This window comes from Mytilus edulis, chromosome 3 (genome assembly GCF_963676685.1).
Source record: "Mytilus edulis chromosome 3, xbMytEdul2.2, whole genome shotgun sequence".
Taxonomy (NCBI): domain Eukaryota; kingdom Metazoa; phylum Mollusca; class Bivalvia; order Mytilida; family Mytilidae; genus Mytilus; species Mytilus edulis.
The window spans coordinates 37,443,106-37,461,283 of record NC_092346.1 but is presented as its reverse complement, the minus strand read 5'-3'; the positions used below and the strand labels follow the sequence as shown (position 1 = coordinate 37,461,283).

Here is an 18,178-nt window from a genome sequence, read left to right as displayed (position 1 = left end):
CTTTTAGAGTACATACAATCTTACTCTCTTTCATCTTGTAATAGTATTAAAACATTTGACTTTTCTACACTTTACAGAACTATTCCACATTCCAAACTAAAAGACAAGTTAAAGAGTTGGTATTGGTTTGTTTCATAAAAAAAAATGCCCAACTTAGATACAATTATCTTGGTTTAGGGAGGGATAAATCCTACTTTGTAAAGGATCAAACAAAAAATTCTCTGAAACTGACATTATCAAATGCTTGATTTCTTGATAGACAAAATATTAGTTATGTTCGGAGGACGCATTTTTCAACAGACTTTCGGCATTCCAATTGAAATAAATTGTGCCCCTCTTCTTGTTGACTTGTTTCTTTATTATTACGAGGCTGACTTCATACAGGAACTTCTTAGGAAGAAAGATAAGAAGTTAGCAATATCTTTTAACTCTACTTTCCGCTATAAAGATGATGTTCTTTCACTAAATAATTCAAAATTTGGTGACTATGTTGAACGCATCTATACCATCGAACTAGAGATAAAGGATACAACAGATAGAATTAAGTCGGCCTAATATCTAGACTTACATCTAGAAATTGACAATGAGGGTCGGTTCAAAACAAACTTTACGACAAAAGAGATGATTTCAGTTTTCCAATTGTGAACTTTCCATTTCTAAGTAGCAACATTCCAGCAGCACCTGCATACGGGGTATATATCTCCTAATTGCTACGATATCCCCGTGCTTGCATTTACTATAGTGATTTTCTTGATAGAGGGTTGCTGCTCACAAGGAAGCTCTTAAACCAAGAGTTCCAAATGTTGAAGTTGAAATCATCCCTTCGTAAATTTTACGTACGCCATCACGAGTTGGTTGATCGTTATGTAATAAACGTTTCACAAATGATATCGGATATGTTCCTCACGTCGTAACTACAATCCCCTTCCGTTTCATGAAAGTGACCTACCGAATTAGACTATTTATCGGATTTGTTATCACATTAGCAATACAACGGGTGCCATAAGTGGAGCAGGATCTACTTACCCTCTCGGAGCACTTGAGATCACCCCTAATTGTTGGTGGGTTCGTGTTGCTTATTCTTTAGTTTTCTATGTTGTGCCATGTGTTTGTGTACTATTGTTTGTCTGTTTGTCTTTTTCAGTTTTAGCCATGGCGTTATCAATAGATAAAGGAAGATGTGGTGTGAGTGCAAATGAGACAACTCTCCATCAAAATAACAATTTATAAAAGTAAACCATTATAGGTCAATGTACGGCCTTCAACACCAAACCAGAAGCTAGAAAGGGCCCCAAAAATTACTAGTGTAAAAACCATTTAAACGGGAAAACCAACGGCCGAATCTATATAAAAAACGAGAAACGAAAAACACGTATAAATTACATAAACAAACGACAACTACTGTACATCAGATTAACACACTATGAACGAATAAATTTGATCTGTGATACCTGAATGTTTATTTTTGATTGATGAGTTTGACTGTCCCTCTGGTATCTTTTGTTCCTCTTTTGTATGTACAGTTGTCAAATTTTAATGAATAAATATACCTTTGCGACATGTGAAATCTGTATGCTGTATTAATGATGGTGAGACGTTAATGAATAAGCATTGTATTATATTGTATTGTGACTGATCACAAACACACTTTTGGACACACTTGTAACCTTATGTGTCAGTTTTACACGGCTTACAGCGAACTCCATTTCTTGTAAAAGTTCCAATTTGCACTCTAATCGAAATAGCAAATATTTCACCAATTCTTTCAAAAGATCTTACCATAATTGTGCATTTTCCTCAATGTACAATGCATATTTTTACGTACAAGAAAGCAATGCTATCTTTTATCTGCTGAACTTTTTAATATAATTTAAAAAGCTTCACACAGGCAAATTACTATAAACAAAAGAGAAAACAATATTACTTTGTTTTCATGAAAAAAATATTTCTTTATATCTCTGATATGTGTTTACGACGAAATACTATAATTTGACAAGAATAAAATTGAATTCGTTAAAGGGGCACTAGCTACGAGATGTATAAAAAATCTAATGTCTTTATTTACATAATCAATAATGAAATGTATATTGTGTAATAATAATTTGCTTTTAACAGCCAGTATGGTTCAATTTTGTCAAAATACGCTAAAAACTCTTGATTTTGAATTATTCACTTGCAAGTGAATAATTATACCTAGGGTAAATTGTATGTGTAAAGTTATTTAAAGGAAAAGAATGTCAACATTACAATTTTGGGGCTTGTTGTTCGGTGTGAGGCAAGGCTCGATGTTGAAGGTCGTACCTTGACCTATGATGGTTTTCTTGTTATTTGGATGGAGAGTTGTCTCTTTGGCACTCATATCACATCTTTCTATATCTACTTATTGAAAAATGATAAATAATTTCATACTTGGATAAGACATCTTTGAACTTAAAAAATAGTGATGGTGCAGTAATAGGAAACAGATTTGGCCTTACCTAAACTCCTTATTTATTGTACCAAAATGCAGTGCTTGATAACAGTATTTATGCTTTGCACATGATGAGCTTCCTGTTTTATGTTTTGATAAAACTCAAATCCTGGGGCTGATACTTAACCTTATATCTCTCAGCAAAATTGAAATGGTTTATGCTTTCCCTTCATAATCAATTATTTGAATTGTTTAAACTTTATAGTTTAAATGCAATAACCTTTGATAAAACAATTGTGTTCTCCAAGAATAATTGCAATACCTTTATTAATATAGTGCAACTGTAAAGATATCAATAGCAAATAAAGATACATTTGAACAGAATGCACATTTAAATATATTTATTAAAGGTATTAAGTCACATGACGTTGTAACGGTCAAGTGATTGTTTACTATAAACACGTGTGTGTGTTTATATCAAGCACATGGTGTGTGTTTACGTTCTATTTGATTGGATGGCATATACCCGTACTGCCGGTTTTACGGGTATATGCCCTCATGATTTTCGTGAAAAGCATGATTAAGTATTACTTAAGGGGGTAGCTTGAGAAAATTAAGTTATTCGAAGTTTGCCTATAGTACGACGTAGCAGCATTCGTTATTATGTTTACCCACCCACCCACCCCTTTTATGAGATGGTTATCGTTAATAGGAGTATATGCATTAGTACATTATATTAATATGAATTTTTCCTCTTTTGTAGATAGTTTTTGATTGTGTTACTGTTACTGTATATAACTGTGCTATTGTATGATTGGACTGATGGTAGTGTGCCTGAATTTAAAGTGAAGGACTTTAGTTTGAGAATGAAATTAAATGTAATGTAATATTAAAGGCTGCTACAGCTGTAGGCACACTTATCCCATTTATGTGTTGTTTTATTTATTAAATAATTTATATTCGTTTGAGTTGGCGAATTAGAATATAAGAATTTTGATTAATTAATTAAATCACTTTATATGTTTTATGTTCCGTAGTTTTCAAAATAAGTAGATTTAAATTGTAAATATTTAACAGTAATCTTGCTTTAACGTATTGTCAAATTGATATGGGCAGCAGTTAATGCCTTAATCAGATGTCTCGGTTACTAATAATTATATTTATCTAAATTAATTAGACTTATTTAACGCTTTTTTATACATAATTTCTGTGAAATCATCATAATGAAATTGTAGAAATATATATAATTAAACAACTGCTGTAAATTCGTAATTCGCGGAAAAGGAACTTTGAATGATATCATATTGAACCCATGATCGATAACTCTCAAACTGAGGAGTCAAAGGTGAAAGTAAGCAAACTAAATTTTTAGTATATAAATGATATTTTTCTTGACCATGAGCGATATCTGCTGATCTTTACTTGATGTAAGGACAGTTATAATCATGCATGATCAATATCTGTACTCTGTCTTGTAAATTACAAGGTAATTTTACCAATTGCATATCATAAGGTAATGTTAATAAACAGACACGGTAGCAATAATCAAAGAAGTCGAATAGATTTAATACCCACACCATATGGACTGGATTTAGACGAAGGCTAGGCTTTGGGTAAAAAGCCTGTTCTGTATATGCATCACTCATTATACTGATCTATACTATGATCTACTATATATATACCGATGTGATATCCAGTAGCTTGTGACAAAAAAACGTCAGATGGACAAAAATTGACATGCGGGATCTGTGACTGAGTTAATTAAAATCATGATTGTCAGTATTGTATTGATCAGACGGGATTCCACGTTTCCATATTGTAATATTTAGGTTTACATGACTATACAAAATGCATTTTATATTATAGTCAATTACACTGACAAAATTACTAAAGTGTTGTTCAAGACACCCAACGTTATAAATAAACTCATCATATAGATACCAGGATAAACAGTAGTGACATATATTGATCTAGTGGTTGTAAATAAACTCAACGTATATGTACCAGGATTGAAATTTGTACGCCAGTCGAGCTTTTCGTTTATAAAGTACTAACTACTGAAAGACGCTCGAATCAAACTAGTTAAAAGGGAAAAAAAGGACGAAATTGAAGAGCATTGATGACCCAAAGTTCAGAAGTGTTTTGTCAAATATAGCTAAGGTAATATACAGCTGTGGTAGAAGATCCTTAGTACTATTCCGAAAAATTCCAAGTTAATTTATAATTATGACCATATCAATGATAAATCAAGGCAGCACAGACGTACAATACCATTGCAGAGTCATCTACCCAGTGTATAGTTGTAAATAAACTCATCATAGAAACCAGGATTAAAATTTTCTGCATCTTCGGTTACTTTATCTTGTAGCATTCCTTTTATAATTTCAGAAATTATGTTTGACTTGTTAGTTGTTTTTGGAGTGGCATTATTATTTATACAAATAATAAGAATATTATTAAGCGACTGTGATCTTCATTTACAATGGTACTGTAAATTCGGAGAGACACCAGGTAAATAGTTTATTGCATATGTTAGTTACAGCAGAACCATTCTATTCGTGTATTGTTCAGTGTATGTTCACTTGTTTTATTAATATATCTTTTGACTGAGTTTAGCCATTTCATTTGATATTTATAGTGGGTCTTTTTATGTTGTGATGTTACACTATTGTTTCAGGTAAGAGTGAAGATTGGAACCTATTTTTAAAAACGTTTAAATCCACTGCATTTGTTCGCACCTGTCCTAATTTAGGAACCTGATGTTTAGTGGTTGTTGCTGTTCGGTGTGAGCCAAGGCTCCGTGTCGAAGACCGTACTATGACACATACTTTTACAAATTGTGACTTGGGTGGAGAATTGTCTCATTGGCACTCATACCACTCATTTTGATTTCTAAGTAAAATAACCTTCTTCAGAACGTTATCAAAATAATGCTTTTCCCGCACAATACAAGTCTGAAATCATCACAAAAAGATTTTTTCTAAACCTTTGTATTCTAAATAATTATTTATGTTGTGTTTTTGTTATCTATTATACCGTTGTTTTATAGTCTAGTTTTTTTCATGTATTAGTTTTGATAGTAAGTTCTTTAATTAGTGTTTTGTTAACCCAGTAATCGAAATTAAAAAAAAATATATATATGAAAATGCCGCTAGTTTACCACGCCATATTTTCGTGTGCACGAACCTATACGGAAGGGAACAAATTGTATCATTTTCAGGTTCAAAGGTCAAGGTCGTTGTCACAGCTGTTGGAATAGACTGAAAAATAAATGTTAGTTGCAATCTGTTGATTCTAGAAGAATTTTTGAACCCTTGTTTGATTTGAAAAAAAACCCAACTTATTCTAGCTGTTGAAAGTAAGAACGAAAATACATCGTCAGTTGTTAATGACAACTGTAAATAGAATGACATTCTTCTAAATTTTTGTTTCTAGATGAAATTTCTTTCATAATACTTTGAAATGATCTAAAATATGTTTATTTGGTTTGTGCTTCCTCGTTTGGTGATTCGGACATGGTCACTGGATCCCCATTGCTCAAAAGAAGGGTCTTCTGTATAATTATCATTATATGATATGATAGTTGTGTGTAAGGATTGAGTTATAATTTCTGAATTTCTAAATGGAATCTCTTAAAACACTATTTTAAACAACATATCTGAAATATTGTTTTGAATATACCCCTTTAGATCTGGAAGATTAACCGGGATCAGCGTAATCCTAGTGCAGTTAAAAAATAAACTCGCAATATAACTGCTTTATAGTATTATTTTGTATAGAGCAACTGGAGAACAATAAGGGACTATTCGATTTTGAATTTTCGTAAGAGTTCGATATTTTTGTTATTTTATCCTTTGGTTTTTGTTTACGTTAATAGTTTTGCAAACTTTTGCGTAAAGTATGTAAAAATAATGTTTGACATTCAAAATGTCGTTAATGATGACAATCCTGTTATAAGAAGGAGGTAGATCGTGAAATATGACTTTTATCAACTCATCCAAATTAGAATTTTTCTTGTCTTATTATCCTATTTATACGTGGGTGTGTGTGATTCATTTATTTTCATCAAGTTTTAAATCAAAAGGCATCTTTGTTTCATCTGTTATGTAATAGTGAAATTGGTTTAGCTCTAAAAGATCTTGAATAGACGTGCAATCTTCAAATTTACAAATTGAAAATACAAATCAATTTGAAAAGCTAATGGAAAATAATCAGACATTTCTATACATTTGTAGCCTTATCTAATTAACACATCTGAACATAACTGTCATTGTTTGAAGGATCTGAAATGATTTCTTGCTATTGCAGCCTCACTGAAAGGCAAAGTGGTATGGATAACGGGTGCCTCCAGTGGCATTGGAGAAGCTCTGGCATACAAATTATCATCAGTTGGATGCAAACTTATATTATCAGCAAGAAGAGAAGATAGATTGAAACAAGTCAAAGATCACTGTCTAAAACGTATAGCTCTTTTGCAGTACATTTTGTTATTTTGTTTGCCTAACGCATGGCTTAATGTAACTATTCCAACAACATATATCTAGTGTTTTAGTTGTAATTTTTCATTTTTGTCGTTAACATAAATTTTTAACGAAACAAAATTTTCAGTTACCAAACGATATGTAGCTAAATAATAGTCGCAGTATGTATTTATATAGTGTTTGCGGTAGTCCGTATCATTTCTATTTTTATGTTATCATAAAATAGATCTATTAGTAGACAAAATGAAATACTGTATCACAGCTCTCTTTTAAAAGTGAATTATTTTTGATATTTCAACTTTAATAATGTTTAATACTAATAAGATAAAAGATAAATGTCTAAATCGTATTTTTCTTTACGGTACTTTGTATAATCTTGTTTGCCTGACGCATGCTTTCAGTAATCATTTCAACAACATATATCTAGTGTTTTAGTTTTTGCAATGTTTCATTTGTGTCGTTTAAATACATTTCAAACGAAACAAAATTACAGTTACAAAACAATATGTAGCATAACAATAGTTCCATTAAAAAACAAGCAAAAACAGAAATTTATATGAATAATAGAGCGTAAAAATGCCGAGGAATAGATGTTATGGTCAAAATAAATAAAGAAAGGGAAAATAGTAAAATAAGCAAATGAATACAGAAACGAAATACCCCATCTAGACTTTCATCATTATTCTAATTTCAGAAAATCCAGGAATTGGGACCGAAAACATCTCCATTACACTTGATCTTTTGGATTTTGGAAGTCATGCACATGCAGTTGAAGTTGTACTTAAATATTTCAAAAAGGTTTGTTATAATTTTTATTGTCTATTATGTTCTATTTTAGACTGCCTTTTTTCCAAATATTTCAGGGAAATCTTGTCCGATACTCACATCAGTAATTATCCTATGCAACTATTTATAATTTAAATCATATATTTGAAGTATGAAAAATTAGATAGTCGGCAATGAGAATAACTCACTTATATTCATAATTTTGATGTTAAGTCTACAAAACATATATTCCTGAGCTGCATGTAAAATACATCTTTTTAAATCAATTAGATTTCGACAGGTCGGATCATATTCCATATAAGGTTTAGAAGCACCATTACAAAACTTGATATTCTAAATGCTTTCCGACTATTTCCAATGTGCATATGATTAATTTGAATCAAACTCATACTGAATCAAACTGAAGATAATATAGTACAATACAAATTAATATATGGCTATGCATTTAAATTGCTAAATATGAAAAAAAAAAAAGCTTTTCCATTTTTCAGATAGACGTGCTTGTAAATAATGCTGGTCGATCACAGAGAGCATTATGGGAGAAAACAAGTCTTGAAGTTGATAAAGCAATGTTAAATGTAAATGTTCTCGGTCTGCTGTCACTAACAAAATGTATCTTACCACAAATGAATAAACAAAACTATGGAAGGATTGTTATTACAAGTAGTTTGGCAGGAAAGTTAGGTATGAAGACGATGTATGTTCATGTATTTTTCCCACACTTTCTCCTTGAAAACACAGTCAGATAGATAAGAAACTTATTGTTTGTGTAGAGTTATATAAGCTTCATTTAAAGAATGTTATTATGTTGCACTAGATTATCAAATTAAACTGTACCTATATAGCTAGTTGTTGAACCGCGTGTGCATTTTTACAATTTATGTCTTTTAAGTGATGCTCGAGTCAAAAATAATCAACGCGTTGAAGACCTGTTACAATAAAAAATATACAAACCAAATGAAGACATATGTGAGAATGGCAAGAATTCCAAAAGAAGGAGACTGTTTGATTTGTAATAATGCAAAGCTATTACCACTTTTCATTCCAAGTAGTCTTTTTTTAAACTGCATGGAATCAAACACCACGTAAAGATCTACATGTGTATATATGTTAAATGTTTTTTTTTGTGTATATTCTAGAATATTTTTATTAAATTTATTTGTGTTCTTGTTGTTTCATTTTAGGGAGCACCAGGACTAGGTTCTTATAGTGGATCAAAACATGCCTTACATGTAAGTCTTAATCCTTGATACTTTCTTTTTGATTCCCGGTGTATACTTATGGATTCTTGCATTGATACGAGTGGATTACCGGATTTATCCAATCGAGATAGTTAAATTATCAATTTTAAAGTCTGAGCCTCGGCGAGGACTTTATAAAATTTATAATTTAACTATCGAGAATCCACGAGTAACCATGCAAGAATCTGTTTCTCTAATCATTAAAAAAATAATTTTCTTTTTTTGTTAAACGAAAATCCCCTTCGAGTGCCTTTCACATTCCACGAAGTTGTCAATTTCATTAACACCTGTAAGCATATTTTGATTCATTCAGTTAACTAAAGAGGTTATGACCCTTAAAATCATCCAATGATCTTTTGAGATCACCGGCAACCACACGTTGATGATTGTTAAGATAAACTTCTCCATTAAGCAAACTTCGATTAAGTTATGTCTCTATCCTAAAATGTTATGTTTGATTTTTTCACACCATTCTGCTCCGCGTCATGTTTTAGTCCTTCTAATCTAGCACACCCTGTTCCCTCGTCGTCGACATGTACTACATCACCCTAGCTTTGTTTCCTTTACGCTTATTACTCGTTCAATATAAAAATACGAAGATGTGATATGATTGCTAAATGAGACAACTTTCCACGAGAGACCAAAATCTTGTTTGAAGGGTTAAAGATACAAAGTAATATTATAATTTATTATTTTTCATAGCGCAGAATGCTCACCAATTTTATAAAGTGACTTCAACTTTTCCTCGATACGAAATTGTTAATGATAGTTTGCCTATGGATAATTTTTCTTGAAGGGTTGGTTTGAAGCATTGCGTATAGAAGGATACAACTATAATATTGATGTAACAATGGTTTGTCCTGGTCCAGTGTTCTCAGAGGCATTGCTGCATGCGTTTACTGAAAGTGGCGAAAAGGTGAGATCATGAATAATCTTTCTGCGTTTGGGTTCCTTATGTTTTATATGTATTTGGTATTAAGGGCATACGATACAGTTACAGGGGAGGTAATAACGTTCCTAACGTAAATGTTATTTTCGCGACGTCAAACTGTGACATACCGGGAAAAGATGCATTTTTCGACTGATTTTTATCATTCAAATTGATTTAATTTGAAAACGACTGCATGGACAACTATTTTTTAAAACGACATTTTGTTTCATTTTGCAGGGAGATTATGTGAACCAAATTTTATAAAACTGTAAAAAGTGCAATTTTTTTAATGTTGATAAATATACAGCAAAAAATTACGTTTTTTTTTCTCAATTCATGACCATTTGATAAATATGAGTTATATCTGAATAAAAAATGCATAAGTTTTTAGAATACTTATAAAATACAGAAATTACAAATTATTTAGAAAAAAACAATTTGTGTTTATCTTTTAAAACAAAAAAGTCATGGCTTTCTTTCGAAGGGGAAAATACGGCCACAAATTCGAATTTTGAGCAAATATACAAAATTTTGACCTCATTTAACCCAAAAAGTAGCACATGAAGGTATATTTTTTATTACATGTTTGATTTAATCAGACAAAAAATAGCCTATATGGAAATTTTCATCAAACTGTAAATACGGGATCAAAACTGTATCGTATGCCCTTAAACAAATAGATTTTCTGAAGAAATTTAAAAATCTGGTTTTGCTCAATAAGCGATTAAGATTATAACACCATGTTGACTTCTGTAGCCAAATATTTTTGACATTTTTACATATTGTGTCTGTTTGTTTTGCTCATACATTATGACATAATGATTTATTTCTATGCAACTGTCTCACAAGTGGGATGTTTAGCTCTCTATACATCCTGGCATCATCCGTCATTTTCTACACAATGACATACATGTAACAAGTCAAAAATATAACAGTTTTTTTTTTATTCATTTGACGTGGTTGAGCTTTTGATTTTGCCATTTGATAAGCCGGGACTTTCCGTTTTGAATTTCCTTCGAGTCGGTATTTTGTTGATTAACTTTTTATACGACTGCAAATTTTGAAAAAAATTTCGTCGTATATTGCTATCACGTTGGCGTCGTCGTCTGCGTCGTCGTCGTCGTCGTCGTCGTCGTTGTCGTCGTCGTCGTCGTCGTCGTCGTCGTCGTCGTCCGAATACTTTTAGTTTTCGCACTCTAACTTTAGTAAAAGTGAATATAAATCTATGAAATTTTAACACAAGGTTTATGACCATAAAAGGAAGGTTGGTATTGATTTTGGGAGTTTTGGTCCCAACATTTTAGGAATTAGGGGCCAAAAAGGGCCCAAATAAGCATTTTCTTGGTTTTCGCACTATAACTTTAGTTTAAGTTAATAGAAATCTATGAAATTTTGACACAAGGTTTATGACCACAAAAGAAAGGTTGGGATTGATTTTGGGAGTTTTGGTTTCAACAGTTTAGGAATTAGGGGCCAAAAAAGGGCCCAAATAAGCATTATTCTTGGTTTTCGCACAATAACTTTAGTTTAAGTAAATAGAAATCAATGAAATTTAAACACAATGTTTATGACCACAAAAGGAAGGTTGGTATTGATTTTGGGAGTTTAGGTCCCAACAGTTTAGGAATAAGGGGCCAAAAAGGGACCCAAATAAGCATTTTTCTTGGTTTTCAAACCATAACGTTAGTATAAGTAAATAGAAATCTATGAAATTTAAACACAAGGTTTATGACCATAAAAGGAAGGTTGGTATTGATTTTGGGAGTTTTGGTCCCAACAGTTTAGGAAAAAGGCGCCCAAAGGGTCCAAAATTAAACTTTGTTTGATTTCATCAAAATTGAATAATTGGGGTTCTTTGATATGCCGAATCTAACTGTGTATGTAGATTCTTAACTTTTGGTCATGTTTTCAAATTGGTCTACATTAAGGTCCAAAGGGTCCAAAATTAAACTTAGTTTGATTTTGACAAAAAATGAATTGGTTGGGTTCTTTGATATGTTGAATCTAAAAATGTACTTAGATTTTTGATTATTGGCCCAGTTTTCAAGTTGGTCCAAATCTGGGTCCAATTAAACTTTATTTGATTTCATCAAAAATTGAATAAATGGGGTTCTTTGATATGCCAAATCTAACTGTGTATGTAGATTCTTCATTTTTGGTCCCGTTTTCAAATTGGCCTACATTAAGGTCCAAAGGGTCCAAAATTAAACTTAGTTTGATTTTGACAAAAAATGAATTGGTTGGGTTCTTTGATATGTTGAATCTAAAAATGTACTTAGATTTTTGATTATTGGCCCTGTTTTCAAGTTGGTCCAAATCTGGGTCCAAAATTAAACTTCATTTGATTTCATCAAAAATTGAATAAATGGGGTTCTTTGATATGCCAAATCTAACTGTGTATGTAGATTCTTCATTTTTGGTCCCGTTTTCAAATTGGCCTACATTAAGGTCCAAAGGGGTCCAAAATGAAACTAAGTTTGATTTTAACAAAAATTAAATTCTTGGGCCTCTTTGATATGCTGAATCTAAACATGTACTTAGATTTTTGATTATGGGCCCAGTTTTCAAGTTGGTCCAAATCAGGATCTTAAATTATTATATTAAGTATTGTGCAATAGCAAGTCTTTTCAATTGCACAGTATTGTGCAATGGCAAGAAATATCTAATTTCACAATATTGTGAAATAGCAATTTTTTTTTTAATTAGAGTTATCTTTCTTTGTCCAGAATAGTAAGCAAGAAATATCTTATTGCAAGATTTTTTTTTTAATTGGAGTTATCTTTCTTTGTCCAGAATCAACTCAAATCTTTGTTATATACAATATTGTATATTCACTTTTTACTACCAACTGATAAATTTAAATAATATTTACCATTCAGTGATAACAAGCAGTTTTTTTACATCTTAATATTTATGATGTATTTAAATGAGTAGTTATTGTTGCAAACTCCATTAAAATATTTTAATTGAGATTAGTTTTGGAATAAGGGAAAGGGGGATGTGATTAAAAAATTGGGTTCAATTTTTCTCATTTGAAATTTCATAAATAAAAAGAAAATTTCTTCAAACATTTTTTTGAGAGGATTAATATTCAACAGCATAGTGAATTGCTCTAAGAGAAAACAAAAATTTCAAGTTCATTAGAACACATTCATTCTGTGTCAGAAACCTATGCTGTGTCAACTATTTAATCACAATCCAAATTTAGAGCTGAATCCAGCTTGAATGTTGTGTCCATACTTGCCCCAACCGTTCAGGGTTCAACCTCTGCGGTCGTATAAAGCTACGCCCTGCGGAGCATCTGGTTTTGTTTGTTTTTTAACATTAACTTTTATGTCTAACAATGAAAACAATATAGAACTGCAAGGAACGTTGAAACACATTTCAAAATAAATTCCGAATGTACTATATAACGTTACTCCATGAATAAATAAATCAGCTAATATATGCCCAACAGAAAAAGTACATTGTCGATGAAATAAGATAATATGAATTATGTGTTATTTACACCAAATTAAATAAGCATTTGAATTTGTTTGTTAGCTTTTTGGTCATGAATGTTTGTCTCTTATATTTAATTAACTGTGCATTTGTATTCAGATATCGCAGATCAAATTTATTCGTTCATTGTTTAATCATACGTTTTTTGATTGAGTTAAGTCTGCCAATTGATATTTTATCGTATGTTTTTCTTTGTTGTGATGTTATGCTATTGTTTCAGAAAAAGGGAGAAGGTTTGGATCCATTAAAACGTTTAATCCCGCTGCAAATGTTTGCACCTGTCCTAAGTCAGGAATCTGATGTACAGTAGTTGTCGTTTGTTTATGTAATATATACGTGTTTCTCGTTTCTCGTTTTGTTTATATAGATTAGACCGTTGGTTTTCCCGTTTGAATGGTTTTACACTAGTAATTTTGGGGCCCTTTATAGCTTGTTGTTCGGTGTGAGCTAAGGCTCCGTGTTGAAGGCCGTACTTTAACCTATAATGGTTTACTTTTTAAATTGTTATTTGTATGGAGAGTTGTCTCATTGGCACTCACACCACATCTTCCTATATCTATTTGTTAGATAAAGAGTGATTTATTAATAAAGACCTACCAATAAAAGGGTTCAATGTTTAAAACATAAACCATTTGTTATAAGATTAATGTATTGATTTTTAGACATTGGGAGTGGAAATGAAACCTAAAGATAAACGAATGACTGCAGAACGATGTGCTTATCTTATGTCTGTAGCAATGGCCAATGATTTAGATGAAGTTTGGTTATCAGGAAACCCAGAACTGTTATTTTTATATCTATACCAATATTTTCCTACTATAACAAGAAGGTATATTTATAGTCTTATTTACTTTTATTGCCAAATGTCTACTTTATTAACCTCTCGCCTCGAAATAGCCATTTTGCATTGATTGGTTGATCTTTTTGTCAAAGAACGTCTACTCCTGTTTCTAATAAACGTTTATCGTAAATTATCCAAAACTTTATAGATTAATGCGAAGCTTTACTTCACACATATCACAATATTGCCTTTAGCTACGGACTTTAAGTGATGAAGTTTTGTATTTGTTATATTTTACTTTAGTTTTCCGTTATTTGTCTTTTTGATTTTATGATTCTTGGTCGTATGACTATTAAATTGACTCGGTATTTGTGCATCATTTCATCGATTTTTTTTTACTTTTGGAGTTCTGGGTGAAGATGGATCATGAGATGAGAATCGATCACAAGAGGGTTTTTGCATATTTTTTTCTTTTTTGTTTACCCTTGTATTCATATTTTACTTACCTTTTAATTAGTCGAAAAAGTGAATAATATATAAGGTATATAAATTTACTATCTTCTTCAACGCCTTTTTCTGTGCGTCTTTTTACAATTTATTGGTATGTCTTTTAATGTTTTATTCCGTTTGATTGCATGTTTGTGATGTATGTTTACACAATTTCTGCTGCTGGATTTCAATTATTGTCACATACATCTATCATGTCTGTTTGGTATAACTTAACTATATACAACTGTCATACAATTTGGAAGTTATCCACTATGTTCCTTATAAAATGCCTGTACCAAGTCCGGAATATGAAAAATATTCAACTCTTGACCGAAAACAACGATATTTAATGAATGTGCCTCGTGCAAAAGTTGATAACTGTGCTGTTCGGTTCCTCGTTGAGTATTTTACTATATTTGAATTCTTCGATTAGCTATTATACGATTAATGAACGACTTCCCTCTACGAATGCAAAAAATACATATAGTTTTCATATCCAAATAAGATTATCCCGCTTTCAAAATTACCACATAGCACTGTCGTTTTTCTTTGTTCGTGATCACAACAATATCACCAAGAATACGGAAGAATTCCGCTAGTTGTTTTCTGAGCAGGATCCAGTTTCCATCTCTCCTTTAAATAAACTGTTAATCATGTTTCAGTCCTTTATGTGAAATTCTCCATCCGTAACAAAGTGCTTGAAATATGTATGTTAGAAAGTTGTTCAGATATCATGTCTGCTGCTTTTCTGGTGAATTTCGTTTTTTAATCTGTATTTCTAATTTTGGTGAACTTTTTTTTATGCATATGGTTTTATAAACCATTCAAATAATCCGTAAAGTAAATTACATATAAAAAAGACATCCTCTTACATATCAATCCTATTTAAGTAATTCTGAATGATTGATTACAGGAATACATGATCATGATGATCTCTAACAACGATGATGTTCTCTCAAATGCAAATAAATTTTCATGAATCAAATGTCAGATTTGTAGCTTGTATGGGCAAAACATTTCGATTACTGAACATTTATTTACTGATGAGTATTCTGAATTGTAATAAGTGTTCATGTAACTGCAAAATTTAACCGTAAATTAAAGTATGTGTTATGACGCTTTGGAAGTCATTAACATCTGTGTTGCTCAATATTAGCTATGATTCTTGTCCAAATATGGCTTTACTTATGGTCCTTTTTGGTCTTATGAAGACTAAACGCCCGTCAGGCGTACTAAATCATAATCCTGGTACCTTTGATAACTATTGGCATAATGAATTTTTCGGTGTTTATGAGTTTTAAGAACTTTCAAATATTTGTTGACCTGGGGCATAACTGAAAAGAACGTAATCGTGGAAAAACAAATGGACACCTGCTGCATTAAAATTTGTAGCGTCAATGTTATTACGCGCTTTAAAGTGAATGTAGAATTATGTATGTTTATTGACGAAGTTTATACTATCGAGCATACAGACGGTTGAACAATTAATAGAATATTGAAAACGGTTAATGGCGTAAATTGATACCGCCATAAAATAACCGTTGTTGATCTCTGGTGCCTTTGATAAGTCAATATTTCCTGTCACAATTGAGTTGAAACACTGAACTAATAGCGAAATGACATTTCGAAAAAAATCATTCATGTTTATACGGAATAACCCTAGCATCAGCACCCTTCAAAAAATAAATTCGAATGTGGAACACAAGCACCTGATGAACGATAATATACCGTCTTGAAGACATGCTTATTAGACTTATTATGCAGATTTAATGTTGCTTGATAATGGAGATAACGGTTGTGTCAATTTTTTTTATATGTGTTTATTTTTGTCTACAGATTAGGAAGACGTATTGGTGCCAAACGTGTAAAGAAGCTTCAATCTGGAATGACAAATTTACATTAAGATCTAATGGGAACAGCAGAAATGCAATTTTTATATGGTATCTCTGATCATATCTTTACAGGTAGCATGAAGTATGAACACTTAAATTATGCATTGGATAGACATTAAAAGTTGCTTTTGATACTTTTAAATAAAGAGACTATTCAAGTGTCTTTGTGCCTAAAAAATCATAAGACCCAGTTTTTTTCAATGGAATCAAGACTAGTATGGTGTGCAAAAGTGTCTGAGGACCAGTAAAGAAGGAGTCTAAAATAGGCAAACTAAGTATGCAAAATATGTTTTCCTTCATCGTGATATCCCCCAAAACGTCCAGTCTAATTTAAATATAACACGCAAAATAGTATTTCAAAATAAGGATTTGTCGAACAATAGTAGATAATCATTCACGTAATTTATGCAAATATTTTGTTTTTTATTCGAAAGCTCCTTGACAAAGTAGGACTTACATCTGCAAAAATCCAAACTCATCTAGTAGTCCACTTAGAACTGTTCGCTTCATGACTTTATTTGTCGACCACATCAACTTCCTGGAGGAAGCATATTTCCTGTGACATAAACTGCATAAATCTAGTGGTGGCTTTCAGTTTACAGAATTTACAGTCTCAATAAATGACCAGTTTATTAAACGACTTTTGGTTGACACATTTTCTTCGGTGCAACTGAATTGATCCTTTCAATTTGACTTGTTATTCTCTTTGATTGCCCGGCCGGTTTAGCAGGCGAAGGATGATAACCTTACCCCTCTCGACACCTGATATTTTTCAATATTTTAATGACACTTTCCTAAGGAAAACTTTAATTTCATTGTTTTTTAATTTTTGCTTCACATCTTTGTCAATGGTCAAGTTCCGTGTATTAATCGATTACATCCAGAAAATGAATTCCCTTCGCCTTCATTGTATTGCAATGTAAAAAAAATGGAGTAACTACATATGCTCGAGACCAAACGATAAATACGCCAAAAACTATTCAAATTTTTGGGAATTAGAATAAAAAGATATGCCAAACTCTTTCAGGGTCAACTTTGCATTATAAGTTTTAAATATAAAAATGCTGAAGTAATTATTGTAATGGTAAATGTTAGAAATAACACAGAAGATTCCAGATGAACAATCAAGAACTATAAATCATTGCAGCAATTTACCCATGTTCGAGTGTAAAAAAGATACAAATTAAGGCAACAATCGAAAACTGTGGTTTTTGGCATTCATTTCAAGAGGAACGAGACTTGGTGCGTTGACAGGGTTAGAGATTTCTGCTATGCCAGCAACAATAACTGTACGATTCAATATTCAGTTTAAATGTCATAATAAACAACATTACAGATAAAATTACTTTTCTTGTAACCAAACATCCAAGACCGCCATAACGTGTCGTGAATATGAGGTATTAAAAAAAGCGAACGTATCGTGTTATTAACAATTCCTACTTAAGTCGACCGGTTTTTAACTCTTCTTCAAGAACACTCTCCCTGTTTATGTCCATCCGGTTTATCTTTTTTGAATGGGTTTTGAATTATTATTTCAACACAATGTTATCTATGACATGTTTTTAATCTTTTATATTACTTTACAATACTAGTATGAAAATTGAAAATATGCTCAATAAACTATACAAAGAAAAGATTAAAAAAGATCCTCAAACCGGAAAAAAGA

At 31.6% G+C, this 18,178-nt stretch overlaps 1 protein-coding gene across 1 annotated transcript; it reads left to right on the top strand.

Annotated features, from left to right (window-relative positions):
- The first annotated feature begins 4,803 nt into the window (after nucleotides 1-4,803).
- On the top strand, nucleotides 4,804-16,675 carry LOC139516396 (dehydrogenase/reductase SDR family member 7-like). Its single transcript, XM_071306470.1, has 8 exons — nucleotides 4,804-4,921; nucleotides 6,719-6,871; nucleotides 7,586-7,689; nucleotides 8,169-8,378; nucleotides 8,862-8,909; nucleotides 9,715-9,834; nucleotides 14,013-14,179; nucleotides 16,457-16,675. The coding sequence occupies exons 1-8, from the start codon at nucleotides 4,804-4,806 to the stop codon at nucleotides 16,521-16,523; spliced, it is 987 nt and encodes a 328-aa protein (XP_071162571.1). The 3' UTR covers nucleotides 16,524-16,675.
- Nucleotides 16,676-18,178: the final 1,503 nt, after the last annotated feature.

Bases quoted from the DNA above. Each gene is read 5' to 3' on its own strand.
- LOC139516396 (XM_071306470.1), top strand. From the start codon at position 4,804: ATGTTTGACTTGTTAGTTGTTTTTGGAGTGGCATTATTATTTATACAA. The intron at 4,922-6,718 runs GTAAATAGTTTA...TTGCTATTGCAG, and splicing joins TAAATTCGGAGAGACACCAG to CCTCACTGAAAGGCAAAGTG. The intron at 14,180-16,456 runs GTATATTTATAG...TTTTGTCTACAG, and splicing joins TTTCCTACTATAACAAGAAG to ATTAGGAAGACGTATTGGTG.